This window comes from Antechinus flavipes, chromosome 2 (assembly GCF_016432865.1).
Source record: "Antechinus flavipes isolate AdamAnt ecotype Samford, QLD, Australia chromosome 2, AdamAnt_v2, whole genome shotgun sequence".
Classification (NCBI taxonomy): Eukaryota; Metazoa; Chordata; class Mammalia; order Dasyuromorphia; family Dasyuridae; genus Antechinus; species Antechinus flavipes.
In genome coordinates this window covers 17,698,351-17,716,759 of record NC_067399.1, presented here as the reverse complement: position 1 = coordinate 17,716,759, position 18,409 = coordinate 17,698,351, and the positions used below count along the sequence as shown (strand labels likewise).

The window sequence follows — 18,409 nt, the reverse complement described above, 5'->3', positions numbered from 1 at the left end:
CCTCTTGTGGAACAGGTAACTTTCTCAGTTGTCCTGCTGCCTTGGGGGTTATTGAGACTCTCTGCCGCCATGATTCCCTGTCCCGCTGCCTGCCCTCGGCCTGTTTCACTTCTTCTTAGTGTCTCTCTCACAAGGAGAGGCTCTAGCCCTTAATGATGTCAATGGCGTATTTTGGTATTTTAGGTTCATAATAAATATACTAATTTGTCATTAACAAATTAGTATTTTAAGATTAATAAAGTATTTTACATGCTGCCTCATTTTACCTTCACAACCACCCCGGGAGATGGGTGTTATTATTGTTCCCATTTTCCAGATGTGGAAACTGAAGGTGAGGGAATCTAAAGGACTTTCCCAGTGTCACAAAATGAGTAAGAAGTGGGGTTTGAATTCAGGTAAAACCCAGTGCTTTATCCACACCTTCTCCTAGTGGCCACCGGATCTGACCACCTGACTGCTGTCATTCTTCCTCATTATTAGGAAGATTCTCCTGACATTAAACAGAAATCAGTCCTTGTGCAGCCCCTGTCCTTTCCTCTTCCCTCCAGAGTCAGGTTCTTGCAAGAGCCCTTCAGATATTGGAAGATTGTCAGGTAGCTCAGGGGATAGAGCAGCAGACCTGGAGTCAGGAAGACTCAATTTCCCATCTTCACATCCCGCCTCAGATACTTCCTACCCACATGACCCCATGCAGGTCACTTCCCCCAGTTTCCTCATCAGTAAAATGAGCCGGAGAAGGAAATGGCAAATCATGGTACCCCCAGTGGGGCCACAGAGAATCAGACATGACTGAAAAAATACAAAAAATCATGCTCAGCCTCCCAGGCCTTTGCTTATTGAGCTGACCCACCCTCCGAATAGCATAATCGGGAGATTACTAGACCTAGATTCAAATTCTGGCACTAGCTATTGGATCAGGGCCTCTACGGCCCTCAGTTTCCTCATCTGTCAAATGAAGATGGCCTCTTAAGGTCCGATCCATGAGATGATGAGTTGATTTTGAGACTTTACATGGTTACCTTCATCTGGACTCTGTCCAGCTTCTCTCCAATGAGCTCATGCAGGAGGCGCAGTGGTTCCCACTTGGGGTTTGAGTCCCAAACCACTTACTCTTCATAGGATCCTGAACAAGTCACCGAAACTCTCCTATTTAGAGCAAATGGCCTCTGATGTCCTCACCGGTGCATCATTTGATTAGAGGTCCCCAACTGACTCTCAAGCTCCTGTTCTATGTAAAAACCCCTTCAAAACACTATAGATAGACATGTAAGCTCTTATTATGATTGGAGGGCTAGTGCTCCTTTTTGCAGGGAGGAGGGAGCTAATTCCCATGGTGCAACACTGTCATAATGCAGTCTAATAGCAATGTATGACATTTGTGAGAAATTTGTACTGAAGAAACCTGTAGGTCAGAAGAAAGCAACATTAAAAATCAATTAAATACGATCTTTTTTGTTTTTTAATCGATGCCTTTAAAAAATCCCATCTATTTTTCAGATTTACCATTATATTCAAATGAGTATAATTCAAATATACCCATTCCCCCTCTGTGAACTGCACCTATAGCAAAGATCATGCTAAAACAGGACTCTGATTATGTCACTATCCTACTCAATAAACTCCATTGGCTCCCTCCTACCTGTAGGATTAAGTATGAAATCCCTTTTTTCCTCCAATCCCTTCCCACCTTTCCTATTGTCTCACACTTTCCTCTCACTCCAGCCGACAGCACACTCACACCGGTCTCTTGCTGTCCATCACACATGATACTCTGACTCCCAGCTCCATGCTGTTTCACCGACTGTCCCTCCATGACCAGATGCTCTGCCATGGAGCAGGGATTCATGGGGAATCCCCAGCTTCTTTCACAACTCAGCATAAAGAATTAGAGAAAGTCCTGGCCAGCCTTCCTAGCCATAGCATCTTTTCTCTATTTTGTTGTTTCTGTTCTTGTTGTCCCCTCCATTAGACTATAAGCTCTCAACTTTGCTAGCTGGAAAATAGTCTACCTGCAATTTATCTACATCTATTTAAGAATTAAACGAAAAGATTTCTGTGCATTTTGTGTCTAGGCTTTTAGTGTTTTTAGTCTGTGAACATCTGATTCAGTAATAAAAAGTGAATTCCTACCCACTGGTCACAACAATAATAACAAAAAATAATAATATAAAATAATAATAAATAATAATAATAAGCTCTTTAGGGCAGGGCCTGTTTTTTTGGCCCTGCACCTGATCCGGTACCGATTAATACTTATCTGTTCACTCTCTGAAGGCACTTAACACTTTTTGATTGATTCAATGAGATAAAACATCTCACTATAAGAGAATATATATGTTTCACTCCTTACCCATAGTCCTTTACCTGTATAATGAAAAGATGAAGGAAGGTGATTTTCCTCAATTCTCTGAAGCCAAATTTTGTCATTAAGATTACCCACAACCTCTGACTTTCCTTGGCCTGTGTTTTATGCAGGACTTCTTGATGGAAACCTTTATCATGTTCAAGGATCTCATTGGGAAAAATGTGTATCCCCCGGACTGGATGGTCATGAATATGATGCAAAACAGGTAAAAGTGGGAGATTCTCCAGGAAGAGGTGCTTGGGGCTCTTGTCATGGTGGTCCAATGGAGTCAAGCCTGAGCTGGACATCAGGGATCTCACTCCATCCCATCACCTATTGAATGAGTCGAGGTCGGCTGATGGGTCCCTCAACAAAAGGCACTCAGGTGTAATGAAACCTGTTCAAATCCAATCTCCGATCCAGATTGTGTGACTCTGGACGAGCCACTTAAACTTTCAACGTCCCCAAACGACTCTTCAAGACTTTAAATTATAGGTAACAGTTATCAGTCTTGGATAGAAGATAGAGATCACTGCACCAAAGAAATCACATTTCTGTGACCTCTGACTCCCTCCCCTTAAAAATAAAAACCCAACAGTGGGAACTGGCTTCATTTTTCCTTTGCATCTTTGGCGATTGGAAATTGCCATTTGCATTTAAGAAATAATTACTGAACTGGATGATTAGTAAATGCCCTATTTTAGGTGGCTCACTGGGGAGAATAGAATCAGAAGGATTCCTCTTCCCGAGTTCAAATTCAGGCTCAGACACTTGCTAGTTGTCTGACTCTGGGCAAATCACTTCGATCTGAGCCTCAGTTTCCCCATCTAACAAATGAGGGGAGAAGGAAATAGCCAACTGCTCCATTATCTCTGTCAAGAAAACACCAAATGGGGACACAAAGAGTTGGATGTGAATGAACTGACAGAACAGCATTTTAATAGGTACTATTTGTGGAGCCCTTTATGCTTTTCAGTGGGTTAAGTAGGTTCAATGGCTATTGTTATCATCATCTTCATTTTGCAAATGAGAAAAGGGAGCCTGAGAAACGTTAAGTGACTGATTTATGGCCACACAGTTGGTAAGTGTAGAGCACAGGATTCAAATCCACAACTTTCTGGCATCCACGTATAACTGTCTCTCTACAAGACCAACCAAGCTGGCCTTTGAATGTCAGAGGATTGCTATGATCTCTGGGCTCCATTCCTACGTAGAGTTTCCATGATCCAATGACCAGCGGCATCCACTTCAATAAATTAATTAGAGTCATAAATTAATTTAGAGCCAAAGTTGTAAAAACCCAGGACTAAGGGTCACAATGATTGCCCCTGCCATTTATTAGCTGATTATTTAATCTCTCAGGGTCCCAGTTTCCTCATTTGAAAATCAGACCATAAATCCTTTGATTGTAAACTCCTATTTTTGTATCCTCGGTACCTGGCAAACAGTAGGTGCTTAATAGATGCTTGTTGACTTATTGAAAAATAAAACGACATAAACTCCATAATGTCTAAGGTCCCTGCCACCGTAAAGGTTCTATGATTCTACCCAAGACTTCTTTTCTGAAAGGGAGGAAGGAATCTAGTGACTGGAAGGGTACTTTCTTCACAAGACTGCTTCTTCCCCCAGGGTTTTTCTGCGATCTATAAACCTCTTTGCTGAAGTTCTCACAAAGCTCTTCATGGACCAGGCAAGCTTTGAACTCCAGGTAAGAGACTGTTCCCCTAAATTATTCCTAATCTGGCACCATGGCCAAGAAAGCCATTTTGTTGGAAGACATTCTCTTTCCATGGTCTTTATACATCCAGAGGGCCTATTCTTCTGTTTGGTCATTCTCTGAGCTTAGAAAACCCACTTACCTCACCCCTTCAGGGCAGGAAATGACCACTGGATTTGGTGGCTTGTGACCTAGACTTCTAGAAAAACCGAGGGAATTTACACCTGTCAAATTCTAAAGCAAAATGATTAATATTTTATTTTAGCCTATGCTCTGTTGTATTAATGACTATTAAAATTATTTTGACATAAAGTAGATCGTATTGAATGATATCTATTACCTTATTTAATGGCATTATGTCATTACATTATTATATATTCTTCTTGTCTCTTTCATTCGAAGGTAAGCTCCTTGAAAAGAAGAGTTGTTTGCTCATTTTTACTTGTGTCTCTAGCCCCTAGTACAGTGATTGGCACATAGTAGGTGCTTGATAAATAGCCCCTAGTACAGTGATTGGCACATAGTAGATGCTTGATAAATAGCCCCTAGTACAGTGATTGGCACATAGTAGGTGCTTGATAAATAGCCCCTAGTATAGCGATTAGCACATAGTAAGTGCTTGATAAATGGCCCCTAGTACAGTGACTGGCACATAGTAGGTGCTTGATAAATACCTGCTGATTGGCTGGTTGGTTGCAAGTTATAGTAGCCTCTCTGAACAATAAGCAGCTTTTCTCTATCGATGGATGGGTTGGGATAGGGAGCTCCCACGTACCTCCCTTCCCTGAATTGTTCATCACACAATCTAATTAATGAGATCATGGATTATAGACGTAGAACTGGGCAGGACCTCACAATATCCATTCCAAACCCACTACCCCCATTTCTCAGATGGGAAACTGAGCCCCAGGAGGTGCTGAGTCACCCAGGTAACCAGGAGTGCCAAAATTTTCACTCAAAAACGTCCAAATGTAGACAACATTCTCCTGTACCAAACTGGTACTATACGTCTCGGTCCCTGGATCTCAACCCTTTCAACAGAGCATGGAGATTGGTGATGATCCTACGAGGAACAGAAGGCTTTAGTGATTTCTTCATGGAGTTTCCATTTGTGTCTTTCCGCCATGTTTGAGTCTGACCCTTAATTACTTGCTTTCTGCTTTTCCCACCCCCATCTCCCCGCTGAATCCTCTGTAGCTTTGGAACAATTATTTCCACTTGGCTGTTGCCTTCCTCACCCACGAATCCCTTCAGCTGGAAACCTTCTCTCAAGCCAAGCGCTCCAAAATGATCAAGAAGTAAGTGCCCAGGGAGTCCCCAGCATGGTGGGCGGAGGAGATCAGGGGTGCATCCTTCTTTGATCCAACAGTCGTTCCTTCTCGGCGGCCATGATGTGGTCCCCTTCTTTCCTTGAATGGATACCACGACCCTTCCCGGAAGGGCTGGAGGTGGAACACCTGGTCCTGGGGTCAGAAAGGTCTGGGTTGGAGGGAACATCATGTCCCAAGGAGCAAATGTAACCCCCTTGGTTGACTTTTAGAATCCTTCACAACCTGACTTCCAAGCCTTAGTATTCATAGCTTCCTTCCACACACTCTACTCCAGTCTAGCTGAAAAATAAAAACATGGCAGTGGTGAGACTCTTCTTCCTAGAAGAGTTCCAACAAAACTGATACAGGGACAACGGGGCAGATTCTCCATAGAGAACTATGGGAGAAGGTGGGTAAGACTCCCCCCCGATGGGAGGGCATGACTGGGCTAGGGTTCGTGTTCTTCCAAGCAGTGACTTCCAAGCAGTAACTGTTCACCGCTACATCTCATTGAATAAAGTCCCCAACTGGGAGGCGCAGTGGATAGAGCACTGGGTCTGGAGTCGGGAAGACACTTGGCCTCCGTCTGTCTCAGTTGCCTTATCTGTAAAACGGACGTGATAATAGCACCCATCTCCCAGAGTTAATGTGAAAATAAAAAGAAACAGTATTTGTAAACACCTCTCACACTTTAAAACATCAATAAATGCTGAATGATGAGGATAAAAGCACAGATGTCTATGTCCAAGTGGCTTCCGTTTTCAAGGATATATCGAGCTCAGCCTGGAACGTTGCCGGCTCGGCTGCTCACCTCCGCTTCTTGCTGGCCAAAGTTCTCTGCATTTTTTTTTAAAAAGAATCTATCTCAGTGTATTTTCCATCTTTGTTTTCCCTTAAAATATTTATACTGATCTTCCTTCCAGATATGGGGATATGCGAAAGGAAATCGGCTTTAGAATCCGGGATATGTGGTATAACTTGGGTGAGTGTGAACCCCCTAAGCGGCTGCTTATTGATCCATATTTGATCATTTCCGGGTGTCCCTTTCCCCTCTCTTCCCCTCTCCCCACTCATCAAGGTGCCCAAGAGAGCCAAAGGCTGTTAATGCATTGCATCGATTCCACCCACCCCCACCCCCCTCCCGGGGTCTCCTGAGAGATCTGAAGCTGGATCCCAGCACGTTTCCTGCTACCAGATCTGAAATCAGCCGTTCTCAGGCTGTGCTGCCCAGACAGAGGTGATGGCTTTTAGCCCCTGGCCCACAAGCAGACCGACGGCCTTGGGCCATCAAATACATCCTGTGGTTGCTCCTTTTCCAAAATCTGTTGGTTTAGCCCCAAACCGACTTCCTGTCTTTGGCTTCAGTCCTCCACATTGATCTCACTGACGTATCTATTGTCCGCCTCTTCTTTCAGGGCCCCACAAGATCAAGTTCATTCCCTCCATGGTGGGTCCCATCTTGGAGGTGACCTTGACCCCGGAGACCGAGCTCCGGAAGGCCACAATCCCCATCTTCTTCGACATGATGCAGTGTGAGTTCAATTTCAGTGGAAATCACAACTTCCAGATGGTAAGGAATGCTGGGACCAGCAGCCAGGCAAATCACCCGGCGGCCCCCCTCGGGCCGGCCCCCCCTCAGGCCAGCCCCCCTTGGACCAACCCCGCCTTTGACCGATCCCTCCTCAGGCCAGCCCCCTTGTCCATTAGGCTCCGACTCTAGTCTGTTCAGGCCCCAGGGTTTCAGAGCCCGTGGTTCAAATGATCCCAGAGTGTTATAGTGTGAAGGTCAGCAGGAGTGCTGGACAGGGAATGTCCTGTAAAGGAAGGAGAGGAGCATCAGGGACACAGACACGTGTGTGTGTGTGTGTGTGTGTGTGTGTGTGTGTGTGTGTTGCACATGCATATGTGGATATACCTAAATGAGCACGAATATCATGTGTTATTTAAATTTTATATGTGTATGTATAAACGTAGTCCATATGCGTGTGTTTCCATATGCAGTTATCCCTTCCACATGGAGACTTTCCTCATCACAGTTTCAATATATCATGGGAGCCAGGAGAAATTAAATGGGAATTCGAGGCGGGGTTCTGTGGAAGCTTCATGACAAAGAACAAGTTTAGACATTCAGAAATGCATAAAATACAGTATTCTATAATACTATATTTGATAGTATTTTTCTTTTTATATTTATATATAAAACATATTTACATATATTGTATTATTAAAATCTAGTATATTTTATTATATGTATAATATATAGTATAAATATAACATATTTTATTATATATAAATATAATAATAATATCTTTTATCTTTTTGTACCATAATGATTCAGACTTTTTCTCTGTTAAGAAGGGAGGACGCAGACTTTCCAGATCACAGGGAGCTCCGTGCCCTTGACCCCATGATGTGAAAGGGGATGACTGTGTGCATATGTGTGTGTTATAAACACCTGTACATATGCCCACATGTGTATAGAATCATGGCAAAGTATTAAGCTTAGAGTCAATAAGATTTGGTTCAGATTCCACTTCTGTGTGTCATGATAATGGTAGTAGTAAAAATCATCATCATCATCATCGAGATGTACATAATGTTTTTAAGGTTTACAGAGATCGTTACATATGTATTTCATTTTATCCTCAAACAAATTTAGAAGAAGGTTTCTTTCTCATCTCCATTTTATGGCTAAGGAAACACCGGTTCTGAGATTTAAGTAATTTGTCCAGGGTCACAGAGCTAGGAAATGTCTGTGGTGGGATTTGAACTCGGGTCATCCTGAAGCTTGGTCTTGCCCTCCATCTGCCCTACCACCTGCCTATTGGGTAATTCACTTAACCTCATGGTGGACCGGATGGTAGAGAAACTGCCGGCGGGGCAACGTGCAGAGGGCTGAGCCAGGAGTCAGGAGGGTCCGAGAAGTATGGACTCATACTTCTTAGCCGCGTCCCCTGGGCAAGTGACTTCAGGTCTGTTTCCTCAGCCATAAAAAGGGGTTGCTAAAAACAGCAGCTATCTCAAAAGGTTGTCGTGAGAATCAAGTGAGATATTCCGAAAAGCTCCTAGCGCAGTGCTTGGGATACAGCAGGCACTCGATAAATGCTTATTCTCTTCCTTTATTCATCTATCCACTGCCAACAAGGGAGGGGTTCTTAGTCTTTCATATATATACACATACAAATACATACATATATATACATACACATACATATATATACATATGTATATATTTATTTGCATGCATTTATGTATATTAATATATATGTAATATTTGTGTTTGTGTGTATGTGTTATGTGTATAAATATATATTGTGTGTGTGTGTTATGGACCCTTTTGCAGTCTGGAGCATTTATGAGTCTCTTCTCAGAACACAGCTTTCCATGGCATTAATTAAACACGTGCGATTACAAAGGAATACAATTCCATTGAAAGAATTGCCATAAAATTAATCAATCAGTTAATTACAAAATATGATCCTATTAAAAACCCTCTGTGGACCTCCGCTCACGAGCTCCTGCCCTGAGGGCCCTCCCGGCTCTGAATCTCTGATCTGCCTCAGTTCGGGCTGACTCTGGGAGGGGGGCACTAGGGGCCGTGGGGGGGGGGGGGGTAAGGTGGGCTGGGGCTCCCATGATCCGCTTCGGTCTGGGCCAAGGGCTGGGACGCGCTTGGACCCGGGGGCAGGGGACGGACTCTCACCCCTCAGAGAGCTTCCCCGGCCCCATGTCCCCCGCTTCTCATTGCAGTTTGAGAACGAACTGATCACAAAGTTGGACCAGGAGGTGGAAGGAGGCCGGGGTGACGAACAGTACAAAGTCCTGCTGGAGAAGCTGTGAGTGCCGGGGCGGGCTCGGGGCTGCCTTATTAGGGAACTTGGGGCCAGACTCAGAATCACGAGGGTCGGGAGTCTGGATGGTCCTTGACCGGAGTCCCGGGAGCTCACGCCATCAGCTGCCGGCCTCAGGTGATGAGGATGACTCAGACTTTCCATATTTGTCCCTCACCAGCCCGGCCCGAGAGACCTGAGCAGATGGAAGAGAGGGCCAGGGTCCAGCCGTGCCCCGGGCAGGAGCCGGTGTAGGAGTTGGGCTCGGAAGGAGCCTGGGGATCAGGGGAGAGGGAGGGCATCCCCGGCAGGGGGCACAGCCTGGGCAAAGGCACAGGGGACTGCTTTTCACAATAATCCTGAGAGATGGGTGCTCTTCTCTGAGAGAGAAATCTCTCTGCCCAACTTTATAATTGCTCTTTGAGGGTGTGCCCTGTGCCCTTTATCACCATTGTCAAGCAGCAACTGTGAAGGGGGTAACAGAGAAAGGAGGGAGGCAGGAGAGGGGGGAAAAGAAAGAGAGAGAAAGACAAACAGAGAAAGGGGGATAGAGAGGGAGAGAGAGACAGAGACAGACAGATAAAGAGATACAGAAAAGGGAGAGCTAGAGAGACAGAAACAGAGAGAATATGAGAAACAGAAAGGGGGAGAGAGACAGATACAGAGAGAGAAATAAAGAGGGGAGAGACAGACAGATAAAGAGAAACAGACACAGAAAAGGGAGAGAAATAGAGATACAGAGGAGGAGACAGAGATGTAGAAAGAGTATTAGAGACAAAGAGACAGAGGAGAGACAGTGAGAATAAAGATGATAGGCTCATTTAACCTCACAGAGCTCCCAGGAAGTTCCCTAAGACAATGCCCCAAGCTGTTGATAGAGGGACTTTTCTCACTGGGAGTACCCTACACTGATCAAATCACAGGATTGCACTAAAAAATAAATAAATAAAGGTAAGAGCATCAGACCCGGGACCAGAGGCTTCCCTGGGGATATATAAAATGGGGACCATCATGCCCAATTATCTAGCTCACAGCCATGTGGGGTAACTGATAAGTCACTCCTCTGCCTCTGTTTCCCCATCTGTAAAACGAGATGGGAGCAGGCTCCTCCCTATTGGTGGTCTATGGTCCTCCATTTGCCCAATGCTTTTCTATCCTTGGGATTTCTTCTAAAGTGAGAGCATTGCCCGCAGCCTGTAAAGCTTTTCCCAGGATCTCCTTGCTCTGCTTTCCCTTTGTCCCACCCTTCCCGGCAGCTGCAGACCCAGCCCAGAAGTCCGGCAGACAAACACCCGCCCCGGCTGGTATTTAGAACCCCAAAGCAGTTGATGATTTCCAAGCTGAAGCCTCCCAGCTGCTCTCTCCCTTGGGGGTCCTGGCTTCGGAGGGACAGCTTGGTCAAGGCTCCCAGAAGCCTTTGAGGCCCCTGGAGACGGGAGGGATTCTGTCTCAGAAAGGGATGGCCGATCTTGGGGCCGGCCCCGCTGCTTCCGCCTCCACCTCAGCTCTGCTACCGGCTCCTCTGAGCTCCCTAAGAGACCCCCTGACAAGCCCTGAAACTCTCACCTCTCTTCTTCTGTTAGCTTCCCTCTAACTAAACCTCCCAGGGCGGGTATCAGGCTCAAAGAACATACCGTATGTTTAAAAAAAATTCCAAATGGTAAAACCTTAGCCATGAGCCAATCAGTCCTTGAGCATTTATTAAGCACCTACTATATGCTTTGTATCTATTACCTAATAGCACTGTGATGTCACTAATGTGGACATTCCCTCCCATGTTACCATTTGCAACCTTTTCTTACCTGTCAGTAAGTGGTACTGGGACTCTTAGTTTGTATTTAGGGGCAGTTAGATGCCCCGGTGGATAGAACATTGTCCCTGAAGCCAGGAGGAGGACCGGAGTTCAAAACTGGCCTCAGACACTTCCTAGCTGTGGGACCCTGGGCCAGTCACTTAACCCCGTCTGCCTCGGTTTCCTCATCTGTGAAATGAGCTGGAAAAGGAAATGGCCAACCCCCAGTATCTCGGCCAAGAAAACCCCAAATGGGGTCATGGGGAGTCGGACGTGAGCGAACAGCAAAAGGCGGCTGCACCGGTCTTTGGCTGACGCTTTTAAATGGGGGAGACAGGAATGGGGGAAAGAGGGGACTGGCGACAGCAGGGAGACCTTGAGCTCCCTTCCTTCCTCCCCACCAGGCTCCTGGAACACTGCCGGAAACACAAGTACCTCGCCAGCTCCGGGGAAGTCTTTGCCCTCCTGGTCAGCAGCCTCTTGGAGAACCTGCTGGATTACAGGACCATCATGCACGATGAAAGCAAAGAGAATCGCATGAGCTGCACGGTCAACGTGCTGGTACGTGAAGCCCCCAACCCCAGTGCTCAGTGGCTCGTGCTTCTGTCTGAACAAACACACACACATGTACACACACATATGCACACTCACACACACACACACACACACACACACACACACACAGAAGCAGAATGATCATTGGTCTCAAAGAGCTTGCATTCTGTTGGGGGAAAACCTAGAAGCTAATTATCCCTGTACATACATACATATATATACATACATACACACATGCACATAAACAAATGCATGTATCACCCAAACACGTGTGTGTATGTATATGTGAAATATATATAAGAAACCAATCCTGAAGTCACGGAGCCTTCCTGGCTGGTCCCCAGTGAGCCAAAGCTGCCATTGACCCTGGGATGACCATTCCCCTGGCCGCTGAAGCAGCTGATTCCAGCACCTGCTGATGGCCAAGGACACCTACATATTTTTAACTTTAGGATAAATTAAGAAACAGGGACAGAAACCTGCAACATAAGCTCCTGACCCAACTCTTTTCCAAAGGCCATTCCGCTGTGGTTTCGTACTTTTGTGCCGGGTCTGGCCGAGCTGTTGTCCACCTCAGCAGCAGGCGGGTCAGCATTTTTATGGAAGGGAAGGGTGGTGGGAGGGTCAGTCCTGGTTTAGATGTTTAATGAGAGCTGAGAGGATGATCATTCCCATAGTCTGATGAGGAGTCCATCAATAAGTGCATATTTATCTTTTTTTTTTCCCCTTATAAAACTTTTTATTTTCAAAACACGTGCATAGATAGTTTTCACCATTCACCCTTGCAAAACCTTATGTTCCAAAATTTTTCTCCCTCCCTTCCCCCAACCCTCTCCCCTAGACAGTAATATTAATATATATCTAACATATATTAAACATGTGCAATTCCTTTATACATATTTCTACAATTATCAGGCTGCACAAGAAAAATCAGATCCAAAAGGGAAAATGAGAAAGAAAACAAAATGCAAACAAATAACAAAAAAAGTGAAAATGCTGTGTTGTGATTCACATTCAATTCCCATGGTCCTCTCTCTGGGTGCAAATGGCTCTCTCCATCACAAGATCATTGGAACTGACCTGAATCACCTCCTTGCTGAAAAAAACCCACGTCCATAAGAGTTGATCAATACATAATACAATTTTCTAATTTTATTTTGGCAGAATTTTTATAAGGAAAAGAAGAGAGAGGACATTTACATAAGGTAAGCCAAAAGAAACTGGTATTTGTCTCCATTTATTTTAGTTCTGCTCTTTGATTCATCAGTTCCTCAACTAATGTTTATTGACCACCAACTCTATGGCGGGCGGTGGGGAAAACTGGGGCATGGAGAGAGGGTGAATATTAAGCTATATAAGCTTGAGTCCCTCTCTAAAAATCTTAAAGATTAAACCTTACTATTGAACATTGCCTTAACTCTCTCATGGGCAGCTAAGGGACACCACAGCGCACACAATACTGAGCTGAGAATAAGGATTCATCTTCCTGAGTTCAAATCTGTACTCAGATACTTCCTAGCTGTGTGACTCTGGACAAGTCATTTAAACTTGTTTGTCTGAGTTTCCCCATCAGTAATATGAGCTGGAGAAGGAAATAGCAGTCTACTCCAGTGTCTCTGCCAAGAAAACCCCAAATGAGATCACTTAATAACAACAATTATTAGCTTCTCAGGTCTCTTCCAATTCAAGATCTGTGATACAATTTATTTAATGTTTCTTTTTAATATTTCCACTTGTTTTTTATTGGAAATATTTCCTCTCCAATTGAACCAGACTTTAAACAATTGATGGCATTTTGAGTGATCAAATTGGAAGCAGAGGATGACTGAAAGAGACAGCAATTTCAGATCTATTACTCTATCAAGAACAGAGATGAACATATGTAATGGAGATAAACTAGAACCATTTCCAATATAATCAGGGGTGAAACAAGGTTTATCACCATTACAATTCAATATTGTGTTAGAAATGCTAGCTTCAGCAATAAGAGAAGAAAAAGAGATAAGAGGAATTTGGGTAGATAATGAGGAAACCAAATTATCTCTTTTTTGCACACAATATGATGGTATACTTAGATAACCCTAGAGAATCAACTAAAAAATTATTAGAAATAATCCACAACTTTAGCAAAGTTGCAGGATACAAAATAAATCCACGTAAATCATCAACATTGTTTTACATGTTACCAACATAGAGATGAATATTAATGAGGTATAAGATGGTCAGATAATATGATTAATTAGAGTATATCAATAAGTTAATAAGTCTTTATTAAGTGCCTTCTATATCCAGATATTTTATTAAATGCAAGGGAGGTAAAGAAAGGTAAAAAGCAGGCCCAAAGGAGTCTGGTTGGGGAGACAGCCTATTCTAGAGTGAGGAGGTCTTCAGTGACAAAGGTCACTTGGGTCCCTCCTTGTCCTGCTTCCCCCAGGTATCTGTACAAGCTTCGAGACTTGCACCGGGACTGTGAGAACTACACCGAGGCTGCAAACACCCTCCTGCTGCATGCAGAGCTCCTCCAGGTAGGAGATTTTACAATGTTCTCTCTAGGTTAGTGATAATGATAATCATGACCCTTGCTGCTGCAGTCCTGAAGCTGCACCCAATTTGGATCCAGCTTCCATATTTCAATCCCACTCAAATATCTGATTCTCCGATTATCTCACATTAATATAAGAAGTCACATGGAGACATGGCTCCAGAGCCAGCCTCCGAGATGGGCAGGCTGGGTCTCAATCCCACCTTGGACATACATATTGATGCTTGTGACCCTGAGCAACTATTGAAAACCTCCAGCCACCGAAGAGCCATCCAGAGCTGGTGGGGGACTTTGTGCTAATTTGATTGGTTTTTCAGAGAAAAAATTCATTCTTGGGTAGAGGGAGGGAGGGGAAGGGTGGAGGGAGAGGGGGAAAAATCAGAACAGAAGTGAGTGCAAGGGATAACGTAAAAATTACCCTGGCATGGGTTCTGTCAATAAAAAATTATAATTATTAAAAAAAAAAAAAAGAAAGAAAAAACTCATTCTCACTAATTTGCCCAAAGTGATTTAGAAGAATGGACCCCGTACAGGTCCAGAAAGGGGACTCAGGAAGGCCTCCATGCATTCTCCTTGAAGTTAATTCACACATACATCAAAGGTATTCTTGATTGAAGGGGGTGGCTAGTGGCTCAGTGGCTTCGACTCAAGAAGAGCTGAGTTCAAATGCAGCTTCAAATACTTACTGAGTGACCCTGGGCAAGTAATTTAACCCTGTTTATCTCAGTTTCCTCAAAACTCTATGTGTGTGTAAGAGAGACAAAGTGGTGTCAGGAAAACCTGAGTAGACATTTTTTAAGTTATGTAACCTCTGGATATGTCACTTTGGCTCAGTTTTCTGATCTATAAAAGGGGAATAATAGTAACATCTAATTCCAGGAATTGTTGTAAAGATAACATTTGTATGGCATTTTGTGAACCTTCTAGAAATGCTAGCTTCTGCTATTGCTGCCATTATTTTTGTTGTTATTATACACAAAATAAATGAGCACTTTTTTAAATGCTAGAATTTTAAGTACTTACTTTGTGCCAGGTCCTGGGGCCGTGGCGTACTTGTTTCTGCTCATGAGACCATTTCCACCGTGGAAATCAGCAGATGTTACAAATGAGGGCTGGGTTTGTTGTTTGTTTATTGTTTCATCTGCCTTTGGCCGGTTCCGTGGCACTCGCAGTAACTTCAAGCCGTGACCTGTCTGGAGAACCCATCTTTTTAGGCTCCCCATCACCTAGTGAGGCTATGTGACTTTCTGTTAGGGAAGATTAACTCTCTGACCACCCAGGTTGTGGGTGGAGGATGAACCTGAGTGGCTTAAATCTTATTCCTGTGATAACTTGGACGCAGGAGGTAGTTTAATAGATATTATCTAAGAACTGTGAGATCAGAAAGGGAGGTGGGCAAGTCATGTGATCAGAGAGGATGGGTACATGGCCACACAATGTACAAAGCCCCAGAAAGAAGCCTCCAATCATCCAAGGAGGATTTATGGGCAAGAACAGGATGACAATGAATGAATGAATTTTTTTTTCAGTCATAGCCAATTCTTCATGAACCCATTTGGGGTTTCCTTGCCAAAGGTACTAGAGTACTTTGCCATTTCCCTCTCCAGCTTATTTTACAGATAAGGAAACTGAGGCAGACAGGGTAAATTGACTTGCCCAGGGTCATACCTCTCACATCTTAGTCTTTCCACTATACCACTTACCTGTTATAGAAATAATTCGAAATAATCATTCAGCCAGCATATATTAAGCACCTTGTGTGTTCCAGGCATAGATAATGCAAAGACAAAAAGGAGCTCATTTTTTTCTGTTGCAGAAATAATTCAAGTTAACCATTCAATTAGCATATATTAAGCACCTTCTGTGTTCCAGGCATAGATAATGCAAAGACAAAAAGGAGCTTCCATTTTTTCTGTTGCAGAAATAATTTAAGTTAACCATTTATTCAGCATATATTAAGCGCCTTTTTGTTCCAGGCATAGATAATGCAAAGACTAAAAGGAGCTTCCATTTTTGGGGGGGAACTGCTTTTGATCATAAACAATCTTTTCATGTTGTGTGTTCCAGGAATATATAGGCCATGGCATGATATCTTGAAAAGCAGGGGATGATCTCAAAGGTAGAGCTGAGTTCAAGTCTTATCTGTGGATGATTATATGGCCCAAAATATGTCATTGCTCCAGGCAATGCTGTAAGACTCTAAGTTTTTTTTTTAATTTTTATTTAATAATTACTTTATATTGACAGAATCCATGCCAAGGTAATTTTTTTTTTTTACAACATTATCCCTTGCACTCGTTTCTGTTCCGATTTTTTTCCCTCCCTCCCTCCACCCCCTCCCCTAGATGGCAAGCAGTCCTTTATATGTTGGATATGTTGCAGTATATCCTAGATACAATATAGGAGAACCGAACAGTTCTCTTGTTGCATAGGGAGAATTGGATTCAGAAGGTAGAAATAACCCGGGAAGAAAAACAAAAATGCGGATAGTTCACATTCGTTTCCCAATGTTCTTTCTTTGGGTGTAGCTGCTTTTGTCTGTCATTTATCAATTGAAACTCAGTTAGGTCTCTTTGTCATAGAAATCCACTTCCATCAGAATACATCCTCATACAATATCGTTGTCGAAGTGTATAATGATCTCCTGGTTCGGCTCATTTCACTTAGCATGTAAGACTCTAAGTTAAAGAGCAGGTTCTAATCTGGGTGGGGAAAGAGAATTTTCTCCCAAGATTTCCCTGCACTCATGAAATCACAGATCTGGACAAGGCAAAATGACCAGCAATCAGACACTTACTATATACCCAGCATAGAGCAAAGTGCTGGAGATGCAATCACAGGGAGAAATAAAACAGTCCCTGTCCTTAAAAAAACTTATATTCTAATGGGGGAAGAACAAAGAAGAGAAAGGAACTGAAAGGGGGTGCCATGTATGGGCAAGATATTGAAGACCAGAAGGTCAGAAGCACAGTAAAAAGGGAAATAAAGGCTGGTCAGCTTAGGGCTTGCTCCAAAAGGAAGGTTCTACTTCCATGAGGGAAGGAGACTAACCCAATATCGTCATAGGGGATTTCAGCTACTGCACCATTGGAAGGAAAAAAAATGGATTTGAAGCCATTGTAAGGTACAAACATTTTGAATTTATAACCTTATTTGGTCATTGATGCTATATTTATTTTTTTCTTATTTCTAGTGGTCAGACAAGCCCTGTGTGCCCCATTTGCTCCAGAGGGACAGCTACCATGTTTATTCCCAGCAAGAGCTCAAAGAGAAGCTGTACCAAGAGATCATCTCCTACTTCGATAAGGGCAAAGTGAGTGTCTTGTGGAGAAGGAGTGAGAGTTCAAGATCTGGCAAGGCTACTTCTCTGCCCGGGATCCCTTGATGGGTTTGGACCAGATGACCCATAATTCAGCTCAATCAGATAAACATATATTAGGCACTTAAGATTTGCAAGGCTCTTTCCTGGGACTGGAGAGTTTGTTGGAGGTACTGGAAAGGTGGTAATAGGAACCTATTCAGTCCATCTCTTCCTCTACTCTTAGCAGCCTCTGGCCGAGTAACAGAGATAGGACAACTCTCTGGGGACACCAGCCTTAACCGCTGTAGTTCGTTCTCTTGTTAGTGTTGGCTCGGTCTCTTTTCATCTAGCAGTGTGTGTGTGGTGGGGAGCTATTTGGCTTGGCTACATAATGTGCTGTTGACCTTCCTTTCAACATCATTATCAAATTCTCCTCAAAATTCACATTTTTGGTTAAGTAAATCCTTTCAATTTAAACAGGATTTGCAAAGCAAAAGTTATGATCCCAAGAAGAGTTGACGGAGGGAAATGGTATTGGTGTCATCTCCATCTTTCAGATGGGGAAACTGAGGCTTACAGAGCCTTACAGACTTGTCTCTGGTCAGACAGATAGCGAGAAACAGGATTTGAACCCAGGTTTTCTAGAAATAGGATGAGAAATAGTCACCCTGAATATGGATTCTTGGGCTTGTAATTCCAGATAACAAGAAGTAGCCACAACATAATAAATTAAGATCCAGCCTTAAAATCAAAATGATTTAGGCTCAGGGTTCCTTAATTTAGTGACCCCCTATTGTAGAACTCTGAAGACTCCAATGAAATCCCTGTTCCAGTTTCAATTTCATTTTCAATCTCTCAGCTAGATAGAAAATAGCTAATATTTTTCTAGTGATTTTTCAAAGTAATTTAAATCCATTAACTGATGAGTTAATTTAGCAATTCAAATCCATTAGTTGATCTAGTGATTTTTTTTCAAAGCAATTTAAATCCATTAACTGATTAAATCCATTTAAATCCA

At 43.4% G+C, this 18,409-nt stretch overlaps 1 protein-coding gene across 1 annotated transcript in view; it reads left to right on the top strand.

Annotated features, from left to right (window-relative positions):
* Window positions 1-18,409, top strand: part of DOCK5 (dedicator of cytokinesis 5) — a 238,954-nt gene that overhangs the window by 186,091 nt on the left and 34,454 nt on the right. The window contains exons 29-38 of the mRNA XM_051974162.1: window positions 2,476-2,570; window positions 3,974-4,052; window positions 5,259-5,359; window positions 6,295-6,353; window positions 6,787-6,941; window positions 9,122-9,207; window positions 11,398-11,554; window positions 12,713-12,753; window positions 13,983-14,073; window positions 17,284-17,403. Coding sequence (XP_051830122.1) covers window positions 2,476-2,570; window positions 3,974-4,052; window positions 5,259-5,359; window positions 6,295-6,353; window positions 6,787-6,941; window positions 9,122-9,207; window positions 11,398-11,554; window positions 12,713-12,753; window positions 13,983-14,073; window positions 17,284-17,403 — 984 coding nt within the window. The remainder of the gene's footprint in view (window positions 1-2,475; window positions 2,571-3,973; window positions 4,053-5,258; window positions 5,360-6,294; window positions 6,354-6,786; window positions 6,942-9,121; window positions 9,208-11,397; window positions 11,555-12,712; window positions 12,754-13,982; window positions 14,074-17,283; window positions 17,404-18,409) is intronic.